This window comes from Staurois parvus, unplaced genomic scaffold, assembly GCF_062004578.1.
Source record: "Staurois parvus isolate SC_StPar_1 unplaced genomic scaffold, SC_StPar_1.0 ptg000689l, whole genome shotgun sequence".
NCBI classification, from domain to species: Eukaryota; Metazoa; Chordata; class Amphibia; order Anura; family Ranidae; genus Staurois; species Staurois parvus.
This window is the reverse complement of record NW_028318485.1, coordinates 1,684,887-1,708,533: the sequence shown is the minus strand read 5'-3', so window position 1 is coordinate 1,708,533 and position 23,647 is coordinate 1,684,887. Positions and strand designations below refer to the sequence as shown.

The 23,647-nt window shown below is 44.9% G+C and overlaps 1 protein-coding gene across 1 annotated transcript in view; it reads right to left on the bottom strand.

The window, feature by feature from the left end:
* Positions 1-22,583, bottom strand: part of ZSWIM4 (zinc finger SWIM-type containing 4) — a 42,974-nt gene extending 20,391 nt beyond the window's left edge. Inside the window, exons 1-2 of the mRNA XM_089652632.1 lie at positions 22,264-22,583; positions 7,494-7,695 (exon numbers count right to left, since the gene is read on the bottom strand). Coding sequence (XP_089508758.1) covers positions 7,494-7,695; positions 22,264-22,377 — 316 coding nt within the window. The 5' untranslated portion in view covers positions 22,378-22,583. The remainder of the gene's footprint in view (positions 1-7,493; positions 7,696-22,263) is intronic.
* Between the last annotated feature and the right edge of the window lie 1,064 nt (positions 22,584-23,647).

Genomic DNA, 23,647 nt, shown 5'->3' with positions numbered 1-23,647 from the left:
CTAACCCAATTCTCATGCACACGGAGAAGAGAGGAGGGGCCCGGCTATCAGGACCCCTTTATACATAATAGAATAGTCTCTAGTTACATGTGATATTTAGCAGGCCATGCGAGATAATCAGGCAGCTGATGCATAAAAGGACGACAAGTAAAACTGTAGCTGCTGCAGATTAATGCAACTTAAAAATCTTCCACGAGAATGCTTGAATAAATGCTGAAAAAAACAAAAAACAAAAAAAAAAAAAACCCCAAAAACAAACAAACAGGAATTTGCCCCAACTGACATATCTGCCTATGTGGGGCTAAACAAGGGCAATATGTTTCTAGAGGCACTATATAGATAACTATGCAGCTTTCATATGACCATAGAATATCTATAGAAAATACATGGTAGAGCCTGGTGGACCAAGTCAACCCTTGGTGTCTTGGATTCAATTCCCAACACCGTTCTTGCCAACCTTGTAGTTTGGGGGGGTTGTTACTGCCAACCTTCATGTGTTTTGGCTACTCCTTTTTATAATATGGAAAATACAAGAAAAGGAAGAATGGGAGCAAGGAAAGGACATATTTGGGGGCATTACTATTAGGTCAGTACTAAGAAGCTATGTTGGGTTGGTGGCCCAAGTAAAGGTATTTCACCATTCAGAACTTGATCACAACAGGATCAAGAGTCAATGACACATCGATGGGCATTATATAGTTACTGGCTTTCAGCACCAACATCTCTGCAGCTCTGAAATGTCATGTCACTGAATGCATAGATCTTCAAAAAGAAAGCCAGTTCTGGAATGTGTGAAAAAAAAAAGTGTCGCAGTAGACCATGTTCTTCAGAACACCCACCTTTGACCCTGACCACCAAGGAATGCAGCACCATGGTACACGTTTATCCCATAGAAATACTTCCATGCTAGAAAGGGCTGGTTGGCTATAAAATGCCTCCCCAGGGCCAACATTCCCCTGTCCTTCCCTACTGGGAAACCTACATATGGGGCACAGAGATCCTTGCAACAGAGTCCCTCCCCAACTGACTGGTAGAAGTAGAAACTCATGGGCAGCACAGTGGCTAAATGGTTAGCACTTCTGCCTGGCAGTACTAGGGTCGTTGGTTCGAATCCCAGCCATGGGGTTTGCATGTTCTCCCTGTGCCTGCGTGGGTTTGCTCCGGGCACTTTGGTTTCCTCCAACACTCCAAAGACATGCTGGTAGGTTAATTGACTTCTGTCTAAATTGTCCCTAGTATGTGTATGTATGAATGTGAGTTAGGGACCTTAGATTGTACACCCCTTGAGGGTTAGGGACTGATGTGAATGTACAATATATATGTAAAGCACTGTGTAAATTGATGGTGCTATATAAGTACCTGAAATAAATAAATGTAGCTTAACCTTACAGAGTCAAAAAAAAAAAAAAAAAAAAAAAAAAAAGGAAGGAAGGAAGAAGAAAAAAGTAGAGTTCAAACACAATAACTTGATATGTTTATATGCAAGGTCAGCACATACACATTTCACATCTCACTAGCAGAGTGTTTAGCCAGCCACCGCTGATTTAGTGCTGCGATTTAGTGCAGCGATGTGCGCAGGCTTGCTGGGCCCTCAATAAAGCCATTGAGGGCTCTCAGTCGGTCTCAGGTCTCCACGGTCAGGACATGTGTGGGATCTGTGACGCATGACAGACTGAGTATCAGCCTGGTATTGTCCTCCGTCACACGCCTCGGGCCCCTCTCTGTCAATGAGACTTTTATCTGCTGTATACAAAACACAATCATCAATGAGGGAGGGGCTCCCCAAGGGGGGGGGGGGGTCCCCATGCAGAACAGAGCAGTGATATAAAAAAAAAAAAAAAAAAAAGGAAGAAGGGGGGGATTAGTCTTTCAGGTTTGATATCCTAATAAAGAGAATTTCACCCAAATAGGCAGGGGATGGAGATGGGGGGGGGGGGGGGGGGGTTCTGGTATTTCCATAGATTTGCTGACAAAGGGGAAACAACTGCCTTAACACAAAAATGCTGCAGGCTGGTCAAATACAAGGAAATTTCTCTCATCTGTCCTTTGTACAAGTACCACTTAGGGGGTTTAGAGAATCAAAAGTGGCAGGTAGAAGGGTGAAAAATATACACACATAAAATAGAGTTCTTGTGTTTGATGTCCATGTACCCCATTCTCTAACTCCAACATCACTGAGGACTTCTCTACTGGTGTAGGATTGCAGCATACCTTCAGCAAGCACACATTTGCAGCTTTTACCAAAATTCTCCGATTAGACTTTCACATCATTAAATGTCCAAAAGTATAAAATGGTATATTTTTATAATTATATATAAAAAAGGATCTGTTAGGTCTCCCTCTAGTGGCCATCTGTATATGGGCAGTACAGTCATCAGCCTTGCTGAACAGTTGGAGATTTAAGAATATGTAAACCCAATCAGGGGTGGACTGACCATTTGGAAACTCGGGCACTGCCGAGGGCCCGGGGTCAGTAAGGGGCCCCATGAGATGCCCCTGGTACCTTTTTCATAGGCTTTTTTGCGTTTGGGCAAGGACACAGGGGCCCCATGATCCCCTATTGCCCGGGGGCCCCATGAGTTGTCAGTCCGCCCCTGAACCCAATATTTCATATTCCTGATGTACCTCTATGAAATTCTCCTGTGTGTGAAATCCCTTTTGTGCCTGCTAGTCCCTCTGCTTTTCTATTAAAAACTGACCACACTAAGCATGAGAGCACAGCGTGCTCAGTTCTCCAACTATGCTCATCATTATTTCAAAGAAAAAAGAAGAAGAAGGAAGAAAAAGAAGAAGGAAGAAAAAGAAGAAGAAGGAAGAAAAAGAAGAAGAAGGAAGAAAAAGAAGAAGAAGGAAGAAAAAGAAGAAGAAGGAAGAAAAAGAAGAAGAAGGAAGAAAAAGAAGAAGAAGGAAGAAAAAGAAGAAGAAGGAAGAAAAAGAAGAAGGAGGAAGAAAAAGAAGAAGGAGGAAGAAAAAGAAGAAGGAGGAAGAAAAAGAAGAAGAAGAAGGAAGAAAAGAAGGAAGAAAAAGAAGAAGGGTTCCTGCATGGGGCGGACTGACCATTTGGACACTCGGGCACTGAGGTCAGTAGGGAGCCCCATGAGATGCCCCTGGTACCTTTTTCATAGGCTTTTTTGAGTTTGGGCAAGGACACAGGGGCCCCATGATCCCCTATTGCCCAGGGGCCCCATGAGTTGTCAGTGCGCCCCTGTTCCTGCACTGGTTTTGTTGTTGTATATTTCATGTGTGATTTGCAAAGACATCTGACATGAAGTCGCACAGATGCCAAACTGCACATGAAATCGTGCTGACCTGCGGGTACTACAAGTGAAGTAGTGCGATTTCAAAGTCGTATTCAGAACCTCCATAGATTGGGTGCAGTATTTTCACAGACATATCTGAGGTTTTGTAAAACCCATACAGCAGTTTTTTTGTTTTCAGAACGATTGCAGGCAAGAATAGCAGAGAAGTCATATTAATACTTAGAACAAATACGGATGTTGGGGATTCAGAAACTGCCACAACCTGTGTGACCGGGCTCTCCAATACACACATCACGGCTAATCTAGGCAGATCGTATTTTGGGTTCCTGTGGAGCTCTGGCACATGCACAGGCGTGCCCACTGACTAAATACAGGGCAACAGGCCTGGGCAAGCCAGCGCAACTCTCAGGCCACTGAGTCAGACGGACAAAAGGGAAAAGAAAAACTGGTGTGATGTGATAATTGTCACCAACTGTCACCTGCATGACAAGCCACTGCCTGCAGTGTCAGGTGTGGACAGTTACAGGTGAAACCATCCCGATTCCTCCTGAAATCACTAGAAATAAATCTACTAGGAATGTGCAATCAGTTTCATGTGTTCTGGTAACTGGACTGCATACAGCTGCCATGGATTTCCTACAGTATGCCTGGACTGCCCTGGGGTTCCTCTGCACCAGTGGTCTCCAAACTGCAGCCCTTTGCTTGCTTCTATCTGACCCTTGGGGCACCATTTAATCACCGATAACAAGAGGGCGTATTTCCCCCCCAATGACACCAAAGAAGGGGACACAATTTCTCCCAATGACACCAATAAAGGGGACACAATTTCTCCCAATGACACCAATAAAGGGGACACAATTTCTCCCAATGACACCAATAAAGGGGACACAATTTCTCCCAATGACACCAATAAAGGGGACACAATTTCTCCCAATGACACCAATAAAGGGGACACAATTTCTCCCAATGACACCAATAAAGGGGACACAATTTCTCCCAATGACACCAATAAAGGGGACACAATTTCTCCCAATGACACCAAGGGGACACAATTTCTCCCAATGACACCAAGGGGACACAATTTCTCCCAATGACACCAAGGGGACACAATTTCTCCCAATGACACCAAGGGGACACAATTTCTCCCAATGACACCAAGGGGACACAATTTCTCCCAATGACACCAATAAAGGGGACACAATTTCTCCCAATGACACCAATAAAGGGGACACAATTTCTCCCAATGACACCAATAAAGGGGACACAATTTCTCCCAATGACACCAATAAAGGGGACACAATTTCTCCCAATGACACCAATAAAGGGGACACAATTTCTCCCAATGACACCAAGAGGGCATATTTCCCCCCACTGACACCAATGAAGAAGCACAATTCTTCCCAATGACACCAATGAAGGGGACACAATTTCTCTCAATGACACCGAGGCCAATGATCCCAATGGTGGGACACAAGTAATGAGGCACAATTTTTCCCCAATGACACCAATGAAAGGGACACATTTTCTCCCAATGACACAAATAGGGCCCAATTATTATTATTATACAGGATTTATATAGCGCCAACAGTTTGCTCAGCGCTTTACAATATAACGGGAGACAATACAGCAACAGTACAGTTCAATACAAGAGGAATTTGAGGGCCTGATCCTTGGAGCCTACAATCTAGGATGACACCAATGGGACACATTTCCTCCCACTGACACCAAAGAAGGGGCATTGATTTTTCCCTCTGACTTCAGAACCTTTTTACTCCCAATGGCCACAGTTCGACCCCCCTAAAGTCTGAAGGGCAGTAAACTGGCCCTCTGTTTAGAAAGTTTGGAGAGCCCTGCTCTAGACCAACCTTTCAACACAAGAAATAAAATTGAAATACATTTTCCAGTCTCAGGGAACCCCCAGTTAAAAATAACTATCTACAACTCTTGATCCATTATTGTGATAGTCAGTGGGAAGAATGCTCCTTACACACTTGTGGTTTATGGGAAGAATGACCCCCTTACAGATAGCTAAGAAGATGAATGGTGTCAGTGGGTACTTATTGGAGAGGAAGAAAATTGCTCATGGAACTCCTAGAAATCTCTGGAGGAACTCTGGTTGAGAAATCCTGCTCTAGACCATTACTAGGGGTTCCTTGGGCTGTGGTTGATTGTTCTCCCATCTAATGTCCCTTTGTATCATTCTGGGTCCAACGCCACTTGGCAGAACCAGCAGCAAGGGTTACTTTGAGGAAGAGAGGTCAAGAAAAGCTGACAGAGAGCCAAAAGTGCTTGTTCCCATCATGGTAGATCAATGCAGGATCAGAGCAAGGGCACATAGAAAACAAAATCTTTCTTAAGATTGTACATTACAGGACACAAGCAGGATATTCATAGATGTTGGGTTATGTAAGCCTTATTCAGGAGACATTGTTCACATTGCACATATGCGCTGTGTGAAAATGCAGTATGTATTTTTAGGCAACAGGACACCACAACTCATGTCTCAGAGTTGAATGAAGTGTCATTCTATTATATTCACTGTGTTGAAGGGGAAAAAAAAATAAAAATACCACTAAAAACAACACAACACACACAAAATGTGCAAGCTGGCATCAACAAACCTCAAGGCTGCATTTCATACCGCACCAAAAATTGCATAATCACCTCCCCATTGAAATCAATAGAAAACGTGATAAAAACGTAACAAAAACGCAACTGCGTTGCGTTTTTGGTGCTCTGTTTGAGTCACCCAGTGGGTGGCCCCCCTGCGGCTCCCGAGACATGACCAGCATGAAGTTCCACAACTTCTGAGATATTGGTGTTTGAGTCACATGTCCTGCAAAAAACAAAAAACAAAAAACAAAAAAATAAACCCCGCACTACGTGGGCAGCACAGTGGCTAAATGGTTAGCACTTCCGCCTGGCAGTACTAGGGTCGTTGATTCGAATCCCAGCCACGGCACCACCTGCCTGGAGTTTGCATGTTCTCCCTGTGCCTGCGTGGGTTTCCTCCGGGTACTCCGGTTTCCTCCCACACTCCAAAGACATGCTAGTAAGTTAATTGGTTGTTGTCTAAATTGTCCCTAGTATGTGTATGTATGAATGTGAGTTAGGGACCTTAGATTGTACACCCCTTGAGGGTTAGGGACTGATGTGAATGTACAATATATATGTAAAGCGCTGTGTAACTTGACGGCGCTATATAAGTACCTGAAATAAATAAACTACGTTCACGATAGAAACACTAATGATCAGCGTGAAAGAATCCTTAATGTGAATATTGCTCTTGAACATAAATCTGTACTTTACCAATACTAGGGAATTCTAGTAACTAAGATTTTCATTCACTTCCTGTTCTGTAGACAGAACCGGAAGAGAAACTCTCCAAAAAAAAAAAAAAAAAAAAAAGTGTCACTAGTGGAAGAATTCCCCTCTGTTCCTGTTCTGGTGACAATTCAAATGTATGGATTTTCTCTACCTAGGACAACCCCCCCCAATACCGCAATCAGGGACACAGACAGCAACAAAAACCTGGCTGGATTTTAACCCTTCTATACCTCATCAAAAAAACCTAAATAAAGGTTTTGCTTTAAATAAACTTTAAAAAAGAAGCGGTCAACCTGACAGTACTACTTATTGAACGAACCTACAAGAGCAGGGAAACCTGGAAATTCAGAATATTTGTGCTGCATACATGCATCCAAAGGAAGAAAAAATTCTTGAAGTCGACAGCAACCTGATTATCCGAATAATACTAGCAGTGCAGTGTGCCAAACCAGAACCAAAAGACAGACTGCTAAGGGCAACAGCAACTGCTCATCCTTCAAGCACCAGTGGTTCCGGCCTATTGCTCTTGGCTGCCAGGGTGTCAGCCTGAACCAAAATGGGCCCCGAAGTGCCGACAATGCAGTCCATTCATAGAAGCATCTCAAGAGTTCCACATGTGAATAAAAGCTGCCTCCGTGTACACACGCACACAAACAGACAAAACTTGGCACCTGCTATAGAGAGGCCTATGTTTGTGTTCAAAATAATTCTGTTAAACCTGATCGGCAAGCATGGCTGGGCCCCTGAGGGACAAGCAGGCATGGTGAATGCTATCTAAAGCCCGCACAATAATAACAGATTGTGCTCATTGTACACCAGATAAAAGCCTCCTCACTGAGGCAGAGGGCAGAGAACACAGGATCAGGAAAGAACCGGACTTCTTCGCAGGCTTGTGTCAACACTTACCGACTTGTAGCACTCGCTGCACCGCTCCGGACTGGAAGAGCTGCAGGCCGCGGTTAAAGGGCACCCGAGAGTCGCGTTCGCCATCTGGAGGGTGGTACCCCAGCGAGGAGTACATGCAGATCTCCTTCTCGCTGCGTGGGAATGACCAGAAGACGATCCGTTTCTGGACGGGTTCGGGGACCCTGGAAAACCGTTCTTCTACCTAGGGAGAGGCAATCTTATAAGTAAAGGGTGACCAGAACAATCATCTATGTATGAAAAAAAATATATAAAAATCGCATCAAATCTGATCACTGTGACCCAATCTGCCCGCAACAAAAACTAGCATGTGGTCTTCAGGCTCTAGAGGCATACCCAGCGGGTGGCCCCCAGCAGCTCTCAAGGTATACCCAGCGGGAGGCCCCCCCCCTGCACCTTCCCGAGCGTGCTCATATGGAGGCCCCCCCCTCTGCAGCTCCCGAGGCGTATTGTATTGGAGATTCTATTAAATATATACTTTTTATGAAAACGTATTGCACCATTATATTTCTCTTTTGTCCCTGAGTGCACCCTATATATTATGGAGAGATGGAGTTGAAAGGAGGGATATAATAGAAGTCCTTTTGGCTGCAGAGTATTGCTTCTGATAGAGATATGCTGTTCCTTATGCCGACTGCCATTATTGATCATCAGGATTTGATTACTTATTTCATCTAATATTTGGAAATCATTGCCTTCATCGCTCCCAGAGCACAAGCGCTGGTGCTGGTCTATAATCTGATCAGCATTTAGCTCTGGTGAGTTTATTTAATTCATTTGGTAGTGGATCATTCACAGTTCACAATGGAATTTTAATTTTTTTGGACTTTCAGTGTTTAATACGGACACTTAATTATTTGGTGTTGTATATTTTTAGCACATGCCTATATGATATTGTTTAAAATTTGCCAAATTTATTATTTATATTTTTGGTGGGGTGTTGCTGCTTTATACACAACTTTTACATATTTTTCTTTGACACATATAGATTGGCGCTTTTTTCTATTTTTGTTGTTGTAGCGCCCGAGGCGTGCCCAGCGGGAGGCCCCCCCCCCACACGCTCCCGAGGCGTGCCCAGCGGGAGGCCCCCCCACCCAGCATGCTCCCAAGGCGTGCCCAGCGGGAGGCCCCCCCTGCACGCTCCCGAGGCGTGCCCAGCATGAAGTCCTACATCTTCTGAGATATGCATTGCTCTAAAATTTAAAGTCCCTTTAAAGTAAACCCTTCATAATACGGAAAGATGGGGGCCTTCTACAGTTGACGTGAAAATGCTAACTGGCTGGCTATTATGCTGACCATCTAACTTCAGTTCTTTTACTAGTTCTGCAACAAAGATACAGAGAGGTTCTAACCCAACTGTCACCAGTATGGAATTTCTGGTTTTAGCGAGTGGAATGGTTCCAACCTCTGTTGGGTTTTAGAGGCATGTGCATCCTCGCTAGGAAATTACATCTCACTTTCTTTTCAACAGGAAGTAAGGTGATCTCACCTGTATGGACATAGGGAGCAATACGTTCTCACTCTTCTCCATTTTTTTTTTTTTTTTTTTAAAGGAAAGGTCCAGACACGCTCTTTATTGCAGAGTCACATTGGTCCAGCATACTATGACCCAATTGGGGAAGTGGATAATCACCATAGTAGTTGGCACTACTACAGCGTCGGGTTCTGTGCACTGAATACACGAGGTCACTCGCTTGGAATTGCCATCAGACAACTTGTATTTTTTTTTTCATAAATGAACACAAGGTGCACTCCAATTGGATGAGTTGGAAACAAAACATTCATCAAGTTCAGCTTTAATTCATACATCTGTCTGTACTGTTTCTGTCTTGTCTCATGTTCTGTCCCCCTTGCTATTGTACAGCGCTGAGCAAACCCTTTGGCGCTATATAAATACTGTATAATAATAATAATAATACTGGAGACATTTTGCTCAATATCCTGTTTCCTGACCACAAGTAATGGAAGGGTTAGAAGCCCTGAAAGGTTGTTCCTGATGTCTGCGTCCCCACTGGAGCGATTCCTACTCTCTGTCCTGCTGAATTTTATGGACACAGGAAGTGAGGGGGGTTACCATCATGAGAGATCGGTCCTCACTTCCTGTCATGTTTCCTGGGATAGGAAATAAGGAGAAACCCCCCTAATAGAGCACAGGAAAAAAAAAAAAAAAAAAACACAACAAACACATGAACAACTGCTTAACCATTGTTAGGCTTGAATATACACATACATACATACATACACACACACACACATATATATATACACATACATACACACACACACACATATACATATATACACACACACACACACACACACACACACACCTTATTCTGAAAGTAAAGCATTTTGTGTCACACGAGAGCGCATGCACACACACAGTAGATTTTCCTCAGTCACTAGTTCTCCAAAGCACTAACCAGTATAATGACTGTATTCCAGCTTTCAAAGATTTCTTTGCAAAGATTATTCCTATCCGCAGCCACAAAAAGGGCCTAAAAGAATCCTCTCACACAGTACAGAGCTCACAAGTGCGGCCAACTTCTCCTCCCAGGAAAATGGCGGGTGAAAGGAGGAACTGAATTGGTTGTTATGAGCAATAGACACCCGGCCAATTCTTCAATCAATCCTGTACTGAGGCCTCCAGACTCTCAGCAGACAGGACAACACACTGCATTCAGAGGACATGCCCAAGCTGGCCATGTCATTCTACAGCCCAAATGGAAATGAGGGCTCACATATCCATGTAGAAACCTTTTCCTCTTCCTCTACAGTTTACATGGCGCGGTGAACGTTCGCTCTGCATTACTTTCTAGTAGGACTCGTTTAAAGTGGAGCTCTAGCATGGAGCTTTGCCCTATAAACTGTCCCCATCTGTAAAACAAAAACAGAACATACATAACTTGATTTCAGGCGCCTTCTTGCCTGACAAACAGGGACAGATCTAGCCTATCTGATCTGGGGGTGCAGGAAAAGTCAGAGGGCACAATGTCAACACTGAGTCAATGACAGTCTGTCACACTGTCAGTGACCAACCGGGAAAAACTGGTAAACAGAACCCGTGCCCCCTAAATCAGATGTAACTGTATATCAGGCGTCCCCATCAGAGTACCCCCTTTTCAACAGGCATCCCCATCACAGTGTCCCCCTGCCATGGATTGTCCTCATCAGAGAGCCCCCTTACCATCAGGCGCCCACATCAGAGTGCCCCCTTTCATGGATTGTCCCCAAGAGAACCCTCCCTACATCAGGCATCGCCACCAGAGTGCTCCCTTACCATCAGGTTCCCACATCAGAGTGCCCCCTTTCATTGATTGTCCCCAAGAGAACCCTCCCTACATCAGGCATCGCCACCAGAGTGCTCCCTTACCATCAGGTTCCCACATCAGAGTGCCCCCTTACCATCAGGTTCCCACATCAGAGTGCCCCCTTACTTCAGGCTTCGCCAGAGTGCTCCCTTTCAAGGATTGTCCCCAAGAGAACCCTCCCTACATCAGGCATCGCCACCAGAGTGCCCCTTACCATCAGGCATTGCCACCAAAGTGCCCCCTTTCATGGATTGTCCCCAGAACCCCCCCACCCCACATCAGGCATCGCCATCAGAGAGCCCCCCCTACATGAGGCATCACCAGGGCTGTGGATAAGGGAGTACCACCATTACTTCTGTATGGGACCCAGACCAGCAGGGGACCAGGCAGCTGGGTGAATTGGATGTAGGCAAGGAGGGTGATCGGCATGGTGGGGGGAGCAATTACTGGAACTGATTCCCTGTATGGCTCTCTGCAGCAGCTGTAAGCTGGCTTCTTCTCCTCTTCCTCCCACTGGCTTTCAGCTGCTGCAGAAAAGGCCATCCAGGAGATCGGTTCCAGTAATTGCCCCCCCCCCTTCCCGTCGCAACTTATCACCTTCTCTGTGCACCATACATTTCAGAGTGCCCACTTACAACAGCCGTCGCCATCACAGAGCCCCCTTAAATCAGGCAGCCCACCCCCCCCTCACCCAAGTGGCCCCTTTCACAGACTGTCCTCATCGGAGTGGCCCCTTTCACAGACTGTCCTCATCGGAGTATATCTGGTCTCCCACAGTACACACAACATGGAACTGCAATTATTTTAGTAAATATAAACTACTAAATACCTTTTCTTATCAGCAGTATATAGCAATCTTCTATCAGTGCTGAGCACTGGTTAATCTTGTAGGAGATTTCATTCTGCTCTGACTGTCCTATGAGACTGCATAACCCCTGACCCTCTATCTGGACAGTGCTGACCACATGCACTCTCCCAAAGAAAAAACAAAAACAAAACAAAAAAAAAAAAACACCCCCAAAAACCGTTCTAGCAATGCACACTAAACTGAGCATGTGCAGGGTGACTCCTAGAGCTCTGTACTATAAGCACGTGGATTGGGGACAGTAGAAGGGAAGGATCAGAGAAGATAGGATCAAATCTCCATTTTACACAATGTGGAGGATTAACCCCTTAGGCTGCACAGTGAGTATAACAAACATGCTTTACTGCATATACGGACCGATTTTACTGTTGTGGGTTTAGTAGGAAAGGGTTAAAATATCTATTGGCTTCTCTCTGGAGGAGATGAATAGTCGCTATTTGTCCTGGTGACAGGAAATCTAAAATGTTACGTTTGATAATGGAACAGGAAGTGGCGGGCAGGGTCCCAATGGGGACACGTGTTCAGGAAAGGATGTCCCCTCATCAGGGCACGTTGTAGAGATTTCCTCGCTTCCTGTTGTATGCTCAGAGACAGGATATGGAAGGAAAAGCCTAATCAATGGAGGCACAGACCGACCAAACAGAAAAAAACGAAAAAAAAAAAGTCTAATAGTAACCCATTTCCTATCCAAAACTAGAAAAAGCGGGAAGGCTGGCCTTGACTATACTTTGCTGTTACTATGTGGTAAATTGGTATAAAACCGGCACGTTCTGCTTTTTCATTCCAATATATCTCCAGTTTGTGAAATGTTTACCTCAAAAAACAAAGGATGAGGTGACTCGTGCGCTTTTATACCCCCCCAGAAAACTCCCTCTATAAAGAACACTCAGAACCCTCCAAGTGCTCTCAGAGTCCTCGTCTGAAGGATCACCTCAGCACACCTTTTGGCACAGACATGGCAGCCGTTGCTGCGCTCAGGTAAAGGACATGCAAATCAGCACTGCATGAACCAATATGTTCCTCGCCAGCTTTGATAAACGTTTCAATCGAAATTCCCCAGGAAGGGGTCACATTACTCATCCACAGTAACCTCAATACTCTGAGCTGACCCAGTAGGGTGAAGCCCCCCACAAAATGGCAGAAATGCTGTTCACTGAGACATGTGGGAGCGGTTCTTGCTGGCTCACTTCTGAAAAAGCCAGTTGCCCGGCTATCATACTGGTCCTCTGGCTCCATACTTTGACTTCCCTCGTTCACATAATTGTTTCAGACCATTGACTGAGAGAAAAAGTCGGACGTCCTTATCTACAGACTTCTTCTAGGCCAGGGGTCTCCAAACTGTGGCCCGTTGCTACCCTTTATCCGGCCCTTGGGGCACTATTCCTCCAATGGAGACCAACAATGGGGCAGTACTTCTTCCCATGAAACCAATGATGGTGTACTATTCTTCCCACTAATATCAATGGTGGGGCACTATTCCTCCTCCTATTGACCAACATCCCTGAAGCCATGTTTATTCTCATTGATGCTGGGCCCAGGACATTTTCTGTTCTCACTGGCCCTAATCAGGCCCTCCTAAGGTTCGACAGATTGTATACTGGCCCTTTGTTTGAAGACCCCCGTCCTAGGCCACGGGGAAAAAGGTTGGAGACCCCCGTCCTAGGCCACGGGGAAAAAGGTTGGAGACCCCCGTCCTAGGCCACGGGGAAAAAGGTTGGAGACCCCCGTCCTAGGCCACGGGGAAAAAGGTTGGAGACCCCCGTCCTAGGCCACGGGGAAAAAGGTTGGAGACCCCCGTCCTAGGCCACGGGGAAAAAGGTTGGAGACCCCCGTCCTAGGCCACGGGGAAAAAGGTTGGAGACCCCCGTCCTAGGCCACGGGGAAAAAGGTTGGAGACCCCCGTCCTAGGCCACGGGGAAAAAGGTTGGAGACCCCCGTCCTAGGCCACGGGGAAAAAGGTTGGAGACCCCCGTCCTAGGCCACGGGGAAAAAGGTTGGAGACCCCCGTCCTAGGCCACGGGGAAAAAGGTTGGAGACCCCCGTCCTAGGCCACGGGGAAAAAGGTTGGAGACCCCCGTCCTAGGCCACGGGGAAAAAGGTTGGAGACCCCCGTCCTAGGCCACGGGGAAAAAGGTTGGAGACCCCCGTCCTAGGCCACGGGGAAAAAGGTTGGAGACCCCCGTCCTAGGCCACGGGGAAAAAGGTTGGAGACCCCCGTCCTAGGCCACGGGGAAAAAGGTTGGAGACCCCCGTCCTAGGCCACGGGGAAAAGGTTGGAGACCCCCGTCCTAGGCCACGGGGAAAAGGTTGGAGATTCCTGTTGTAGGCCATTGAAGCCAAGAGTCATATCGCAGCCAGGCAGTGGGCATTTCATGCAGGAGAGGTCAGCAATTGCCGGTCCCATGTTCTTCCCATGGCCGATTCCCTTTAAAGGCTCAGTTGACACTTGTGCAGGCGAGGAGCTGCTGCAGAACCCACACTTCTTTACACCCAACAGCTCGTAATATTCCCAGCATGCTGGAAAATATATGAAATTTTACTTTGCACCATCTCTTAGGGATCATTCACACAAGCTTTAGTCTCTGAAGAGTGATCCATGTTCAGATTGCTATTCAGAGAGCATTTGACAGGCAGTGAGGAGGCATATTGCTTCCACTCCTCATTTAACCCCCTGATCACCGCACCAGAAGTGCGTACATTACATGCAGTTACAGAACAGCCCATTTGTATGCTTTCAGTGAGTGCCACACCTGTCAAAAGTGACAGGGGGCATAACTCCTGCTTCTTCCACCAAGTAAAGAACTGCAGCCACGGCGTGTGTACACCACCGGCTGCTGCCCCTGAAGCTCAAGGGAGTAGCAGATGGGAAGTGGTAAAAGCGCAGATCAATAGTGGAGTTTTACCACCCCCTAACCTCACATGTGAATGAGCCCTTAGGGTTCAATTATATGTGCAGCAAGGGGCCATTGCAGTGTGATGGTGCCACGCTTGCTGGACTAAATAAAGTGGTGAATGGACGACAGCAACTGTCAAACCCCACGGATTGCTTTTCAGAGGGGCAGCGAGGCCTGCCACATGTGAAGGAGATCAACAACCCGAATGTAGAAAGTGAAGATGGCCTTTCTAGAAGATTGCAGGAAAACCTGCTGTTCCTTGGTGGCCCCGATTACCAGATTTGCAAAATGTCAAGAGTAAACTGAAGTCTGGTTGCTATTGGTAACCATGTGGGGGGGATTTATGAATTGGTTGACAGGCTCAGGTGACTTTTTAAAAAAATATATATATTTTTAATACAATCCCACATGGTTACCCATAGCAACCAGATTTCAGTTCTCTTGACATTTTGGAAATCGGTTATGAATGGTTGCTACCGGTTACTGAACTTGACAGACGTTTGTCACCACCGTTGAGTATGCCAAGTCCAGTAACCCGTAGCAACCAGTCCTAAATGATTTGCAAAATGTCAAGCGTAAACAGAATTGGTTGCTACTGGCAACAATCTGGGATATTTTTTTTTTTTTAATAAACAAAGTACACCTGTCAACCAACACAGAAATCACCCCGTATGGTTATCCATAGCAACCAGATTTCAGTTTACTCTTGATATTTTGGAAATCCGTTATGAATGGTTGCTATGGGCTACTGGATTTGGCATACTCAACGGTGGTGACACGTATCTGTCAAGTCCAGTAACCCGTAGCAACCATAACGGATTTGGAAAATGTCAAGAGTAAACTGAAATCTGGTTGCTATTAGCAACCATGTGGGATTGTATTTAAAGAAAAAAAAAAAGCCCCATGCACCTGTCAATCGACACAAAATCACCCCGCATGGTTACCCATAGCAACCAGATTTCCATTTACTCTTTGTAAACCAAGTAGGACTGGTTGCTATGGGTTACCGGACTTGGCATTCCCAGTGCTGGCGATTTAGGTGTTGGTTGACAGAAGCACGCAACCACTTGACAGGAGCGTGTCACCGGCATGGAGTATGTCAAGTCCAGCAACCCATAGCAATCAATCATAACCAATTTGCAAAATGTTAGCGGTAAACAGACATCTAGTTGCCATTGGCTACCATATGGGATTGTATTTTTTTTTTTGTAATAAAAAGGCATTTGCACCTGTCAACAGATAAATCCCCCCACAGTTACCCATAGCAACCAGATTTCAATGTACCCTTTCCATTTTCTAAACCAGTTAGGACCGGTTGCTGCGGGTTACTGGACTTGACATTCTCAATGAAGGTGAGGCACACCCGTCAACGCAAATCACCGTTCCATACAGCCCCGTGTGGTTACCCATAGCAACCAGATTCCAGTTTATTCCTTCCCTGTTTGTAAGCCACAACCATGATGATTGGTTGCTATGGGTTACTGAACGTGGCACTGCTGGTCACACACACACGTCAAACCGTTTCCTACACACCCATTCATTCGTGGCGGCATCGGTTTGACGCACGTTAAGACAAATCAGTCATGTGCAGGGGCGGATTGACAACTCATGGGGCCCCCGGGCAATAGGGGATCATGGGGCCCCTGTGTCCTTGCCCAAACTCAAAAAAGCCTATGAAAAAGGTACCAGGGGCACTTCATGGGGACCCCTACTGACCCCGGGCCCTCGGGCAGTGCTCGAGTTTCCAAATGGTCAGTCTGCTCCTGGTCATGTGACCAAACAATCACATCCTGTCGCCAAATGTAGCGCAGGCGAATTAATTTTGGACATGAACTCTCCCCGGTCAGGTGAAGTCGCCCCGCAGCGACTACAGGTGTAGAGGAAAGGGACAGGTGACAGACACTCCCGAGGTGATGGCATGCCGGGAGAGTCCGGGGAGGGTGGAGAGTTATGAGGAATGATGAGGTCATGACGATACTATGATCCACACCGTGACATGAACAAACACATCCATTCACTGCCAAGGCTCAGCGTGTGCAAATCGCACCCAGGACACACATCACTCCCTGCCGGGTGTCACATCCTAATCTACACCATTGTTTGGGGGGGGGGGGGGGGGGGGGGATAGGCACCTGTGTGACTGGGCTCTGATCAAAGCAGCCATCAACAAACTGCATGCTAGAAAAGCCAAATCTAACCCCAAGTGAGTGGAATGGCTGCTTCCATCAGACATTTCTCACACAGGTGCTCTGCGTCATCACTACCCTACATCAGAACAGGCAGTGGCGTACGGCTGTCACATTTCTCCCGCCATCGCCTAACTAGGCAACACGATGGACAGATGCCAAGCCCAACGGCTGCTTTACCCCCACAGTGCAGTGCTGTCTGAAGAGCAATCTGCATTCAATCACTTTTCAGAGGGAATTTGACAAACTAAAATAGTCTCCTCGACGCCTGATTTAACCCTACCATGCCACAATTGAGCGCATTGCCCGCAATTCTGACCAGTGGTGTATTTGGGTTTCGTGCTGCCCTAGGCAACACAAAAATTGCCCCCCCCCAACAGAGAGACCCCTGACACCATCCAGCACCTCCCTCCCCCATGAAAAGAGCCTTACATTGACCAACACCACCCCACCCAGACGAGAGAGCATTCCACTACCACCCACCGCCCCCCAGACACTGGCAACCCCCCACCCCAGGAAGAGATAAGACACTCACCTTCACAGCTCCAGACATCCCCTGGGAGCAAGAGTCAGGCTCCGCATACACCCTCAAGCAGCCTCTCTCAGATCCCACTTGGCCCCCATGCTGCGTGTGTCCCTTCTTTCATCCCTTCTTTCGGGGGGCGGCGCTGCCCCCCCGAAAAATGCCACCCTAGGCAAATGCCTTGTGGTAACTACACCCCTGATTATGACCTAGCCCAATTAAACTCAATGGGCAAGACACCTGTCAAACTCAGCATCCCGAGGGAAAAAGGTCATGCCCGCAATAGGTGCGCAGGCCCATCCAGCTGTTATTTTACAGCTCTGGTCGGTGGCTGGAAGGGGGGGGGGGGGGGGTGGTAAAAACCGCATCTGAAGACGACCTAAAAGGAGACCACACACACTGATTTTATCATCTGATCGATCTGCAATTTGATCAAAACGACCCACCAACTGTTGACCAGCCACAACCTCCTTTCCAATTGATTTAGACCGGATTCGATTACAAGGAGTCAACTGATGCAAACCGATCAATCATTTTCCATCAATTTGCAGCACCAAGATACTCGGTTCATGAATACCATTGTATTTTGATCGATCTAATGAAATCACATGGAGATAGAGACGCGATCGATAATTTACAATAAGTTATGATCACATCTTAACTATTGATTGAAATACAGTTCCCTGCGTGTGGCATTTCGACTAAATAGGTTGTCACTTCTAGATCAATGACTCCTAACAGGCGAGATTGATCTGAAAAATAATCCATTGTTTTATCCCCGGGTGTAGAGCCACCATAAGACTTGATCTAAGTAGTTGCTTTTTCCATTGAAACAAATGGAAAATGTATCAAATGCCCCTTAGCACACATCGAGATGTGCATCAACGTGCGCCATGATGCACAGAAATGCGTTATGATGCCATTCAATGCAGAACATGTGACAACATACGTTATTATGCATCTCCATTGATTTCACCAGCTAAAGCGCCAAAGAGAAACACCATGTCCATCCCAAATCATATGGGAGGAGAGTATACAACGATCAATAAAAACTACACTAACGAGTCACATGACACCAGGGAGGGAAAATGGCTAATTGGGCCCAATTTGGACCTGGTCACTTAGGGGTGGACTCACTTTTGTTGCCAACGGTTTAGACATTAATGGGTGTGTGTTGAGTTATTTTGAGGGGGCAGCAAATTTCCATGTTATACAAGCTGTACACTGACTACGTCACATTGTAGCAAAGTGTCATTTCTTCAGTGTTGTCACATGAAAAGATAGAATCAAATGTTTACAAAAATGTGATGGGTGCACTCACTTCTGGGAGATAGTGTGGGTATATATATATATATATATATATATATATATATATATATATATATATATATATACACACATACACACACTATATATATATATATATATATATATATATATATATATATATATATATATATATATATATATATATATATATACACACACGCACATATACATGTGATGGGTGTACTCACTTCTGGGAGATAGTGTGGGTGTATATATACACACTAATATATATATATATATATATATATATATATATATATATATATATATACATACACATACATACATACATACACACACACACATATATATATATATACTCTATCACACACATAAATAAAAAAATCAGGGGTCTAATTATAAGTGCTTTCACCCAGGATTCCTATGGAATCTAATGTCATGTGGATCCAAACAAGACCCCCTTACGAGTGACATACAAAAAGTGTAACAGCCAATCAGATGAAAGCTTTTCGCTCCCCAGCTGTTCTTTCATGGGGCAGAGTTGAGTCTGTGTGGTCACTACCAATTTTTTGACAGCCCGCGCCCCCCCACTTCCCCAATAGTAGTATGAATAAGGTTCAAGTAATCAAAAGGTGGTGATGGCATATAGATATTATGGACACTAATTAAATAATAAATACACGCACACACTGAACCTATACATACACGGATTGCATCGTTTCAACTCGCAAAGCTCGCACGCCAGGATATAATTACTTATTTTGAGAGCCGTGACAGTTCTTTTCAGTTGACTCCAATGAGATCTGAAAATGACAGTCACATGGCTGAAATAAAAAAAAAAGATACATCACCCTTTTGTTGAGGATTTGGGAACTGAGCCAATTCTCTACAATGTAACAAATGCTGCCAGCCCATCAATATGTATATATTTATTGTTACACAGTCACTGACCCTGGCTAGAGATCAAGAAGTCATAAATCTGACACTGTAGAATGTGATGTATCTATATTAGTTCTCTATTGATCACATGATCAACACGAGATACATACCATTTATAGGCCTGCTTTTTGTATTTTCATTATTAGTGGTAATACTATTGCTACCCCCCCGTTTAATGTTGTCATTTTATTAAAAGGTACATACTCAAATACTTACCCATATGTAGTGTAACATAAAAAAAAAAAAAATCTATTGATCACATGATAAAATGCACAAAATTAATATTTTTTTGTGTTTACTATGTGAATAACTAGTACAGATCCCTCTCTAGATAATCATTTAAAAATAAATGTTTTATTATATATATTACACTACATGTAGGCAATAGTATTTATGACATATTCAGAATTTTTTTTTAAATTGTTACAATATGTACAAATAGGTACAAGTACTAATAATGCTACCAATAATACCACCAGTACTACTACCATCACCATCAATACTACTACCACCAATAGTACTACTACCACAACTAATATCAATACCAGAGGCGCACTGACAATTCATGGGGCCCCCGGGCAAAAGGGGATCATGGGGGCCCCTGTGTCCTTGCCCAAACTCAAAAAAGCCTATCAAAAAGGTACCAGGGGAATCTCATGGGGGCCCCCTACTGACCCCGGGCAGTGCCCAAGTTTCCAAATGGTCAGTCCACCCCTGACCAATACTACTACTACCACCAATTCCACCACCAATGCCAACAAAAATACTACTAACACGACCACCAATTCTACCACTACCACCCATAATACCACTACTACTAATTCTACCAATATTATCCACAATAATGCTACTATCGAAAAAAAATACCACTACTACCAATAATAATACTAATGATAATACCGCTACCACCAATAATACTACCAAATTCCACCACTAATAATACTTCTTAATTCTAATGATAACACTACTACCAAGTCTACAAATAATAAACACTACTATTAATAATACCACCACTAATAATAAAATTACTATTATTGATAATACCACCAACCACTACTACCAATACTATCACCAGTAGTGGTACTGGTAAGAGTATTATTGGTAGTAGTATTGGTGTTCTCATTAGTAGTGGCGGTATTAGTAATATAGGTATTAGTAGTAGTACTTTTGGTGATAGTAGTATTGGTAGTGGTAGTAGTAACACCACCAATACCTATATTACTAATGATAACACCAATACTACTACCAAGAATACTCTTACCAGTACCACTACTGGTGGTAATAGTATTGGTGTTATCATTAGTAATATAGGTATTGGTTGTAATAGTAGTACTATTGGTGGTATTACGACTACTACCACCAATACTACTACTTTATTATTAGTAGTGGCATTGGTGATGGTAGTAGTAATACCACCAAAAGTACTACTACTAATACCGCCACTACTGAGAACACCAATACTACTACCAATAATACTCTTACATGTACCACTACTGGTGGTAGTAGTATTGTTATTGGTAGTAGTGGTTGTTGGCATTATCAAGAATAGTAATTTTATTATTAGTGGTGGTATTATTAATATTATTGTTATTATTGGTTGATTTGGTAGTAGTGTTATTGTTAGAATTGGTAGTAGCTGTACTATTAGTATTGTTATAGTAGTTAATAATAATAATTTTATTATTAGTGGCGGTGTTATTAATAGTAGTGTTATTATTGTTAGAATCGGTAGTAGCGGTGTTATCAGTAGTAACGTTATTGGTAGTAGTAGCAGTATTATCAGTAGTATGGATATTGGTAGTAGTAGCAGTATTATCAGTAGTATGGTTATTGGTAGTAGCGGTAGTATTATGGTAACATTCAGAAATGACTATGTGAGGTATATATGTAATAGTATCTATAGGTAGTGTTCAGATTTTTACTAGAGATTGAATGTTTACAGACACACATTATAGAAGAAAGAATGCACACAGTATGTGATGTAGTATGTGATGTGTGTGTATATAGTATGTGATGTAGTATGTGTATATAGTATGTGATGTAGTATGTGATGTGTGTATATATAGTATGTGATGTGTGAATATAGTATGTGATGTAGTATGTGATGTGTGAATATAGTATGTGATGTAGTATGTGATGCGTGTGTATATAGTATGTGATGTAGTATGTGATGCGTGTGTATATAGTATGTGATGCGTGTGTATATAGTATGTGATGCGTGTGTATATAGTATGTGATGCGTGTGTATATAGTATGTGATGCGTGTGTATATAGTATGTGATGCGTGTGTATATAGTATGTGATGCGTGTGTATATAGTATGTGATGCGTGTGTATATAGTATGTGATGCGTGTGTATATAGTATGTGATGCGTGTGTATATAGTATGTGATGCGTGTGAATATAGTATGTGATGTAGTATGTGATGTGTGTGAATATAGTATGTGATGTGTGTGTATATAGTATGTGATGTGGGTGTATATAGTATGTGACGTGATGTGTGTATATAGAGATACAGATATATATATATATTAGAGATTATCGGTCACATGACCTCGTCATTCCCCCTCCTCCATAGTCAATCCCAGTCCCCGATAATGATGCCGGATATATACAGATCGGACGATCGGTGTGTCATTATCCGGCTACGTGAAGTGATGGCACGCGGTACAGACGATGATCGGCCGATCTGTCATGTCCGGCCCATGTCAGCAGTCATTCGATCGGCGGCCCCGGTTGTCTTACCTGCTCGAAGGCCCAGGTCTCGGCCACTTTTTTAGCACTGAGATCCAGCAGGGAGTCCGGTTTATAACGGGGACTCAGGCCGGAACACCTCCTCTTAGCGGCCGGCGGCTCCATAGTCCGGAATGTGCGGGGTCCCCCCCACCCTCCCCAGCGTTCTCTATAACCTCCAACCAACGCCGCCGCTCAACCCAATGACAGTCCACTCGGGCGAGGCCTACTCCCACTGTGCGATCCCCGGCCTTTCCCACGGGGCGCGGCCGCCTCCTGCGTCCCTCCGCCCGGCCTCTCTCTCGCGACGGCCTCGCACCACGGCCCCTTTAAATCTCTTTAACAATGGGGAACGCGAGCTTTATCCCAGGAGCCGCGGACACGCCCCCGCCCGCCGGCACCCGCTCGCCTATTGGGCGACGACGGCTTGTCATTTGCATGCGCCCCGCTCCTTTCTTTGATGTTGGCGTGGAACGAGGAAGTGAGCGACCTGTCAATCAGCGGCGGACGGGCCAATGGAGTGGCGAGCTGTGGCTCTTTAACTGAGCGGATGCTCCATAGAAGGGAAGGCTGGGCGGGGCCGGCGGCTGGGAAGTCATTCATTCATGTGGTTGCCCAGAGGTCAAACTGTCACATGTGTGTGTATGTCTGCAGGGACTGGCCGACATTCCTGACCACACAGCTTCTGTATAGGCTGCTATGTCATGTCATACAGGCAGCATCCAGGAGGGTCAGATGCAGGGCGGACTGACAACTCATGGGGCCCCGGGCTATAGGGGATCATGGGGCTCCAAACCACACCCAAAAAAGCCTATGAAAGGTAGCAGGGGCATCTCATGGGGCCCCCTACTGACCCGGGCCCTTGGGCAATGCCCGAGTTCCCAAATAGTCGGCCCCTGGTCAGATGCACGCTGCTTGGCGCATGATTACACACAGACATATATGTTTTAATGCATTATGCTGCATTGATGCGCAATTTTATGTAATATATATATATACCAGCATAAATGAGTACACCCCAACAGATTTATCAGAAAACCTTCACATTCCTTTCAGAATCAACATTTTCTGTGGGACACTATTCTACAAAATCCTCCCACAAATGCGGGCCCTTGATTGCAAACAAGATTTGTTCATTTACACACGCAAAAATGTATTTTTCCTGACAAATTCATTCAAGACCATGTTGCAAAAATGAATACACCCCCAATGAAAGTCCTAATAGCAAAGGGTGATTTTAGACAACAAAATCCTAATTAACAAGAATTTTCTTACAGGTGAGTCTAGTTATTCATTAAACAGGTGCCCAGCAGACAGGTGATTACAAAAGGGCGTTACTTAACAAAGAAAACCCCTCCCAGGCTGTCAGCAATGGCACCACATGGAAGAGAAATGT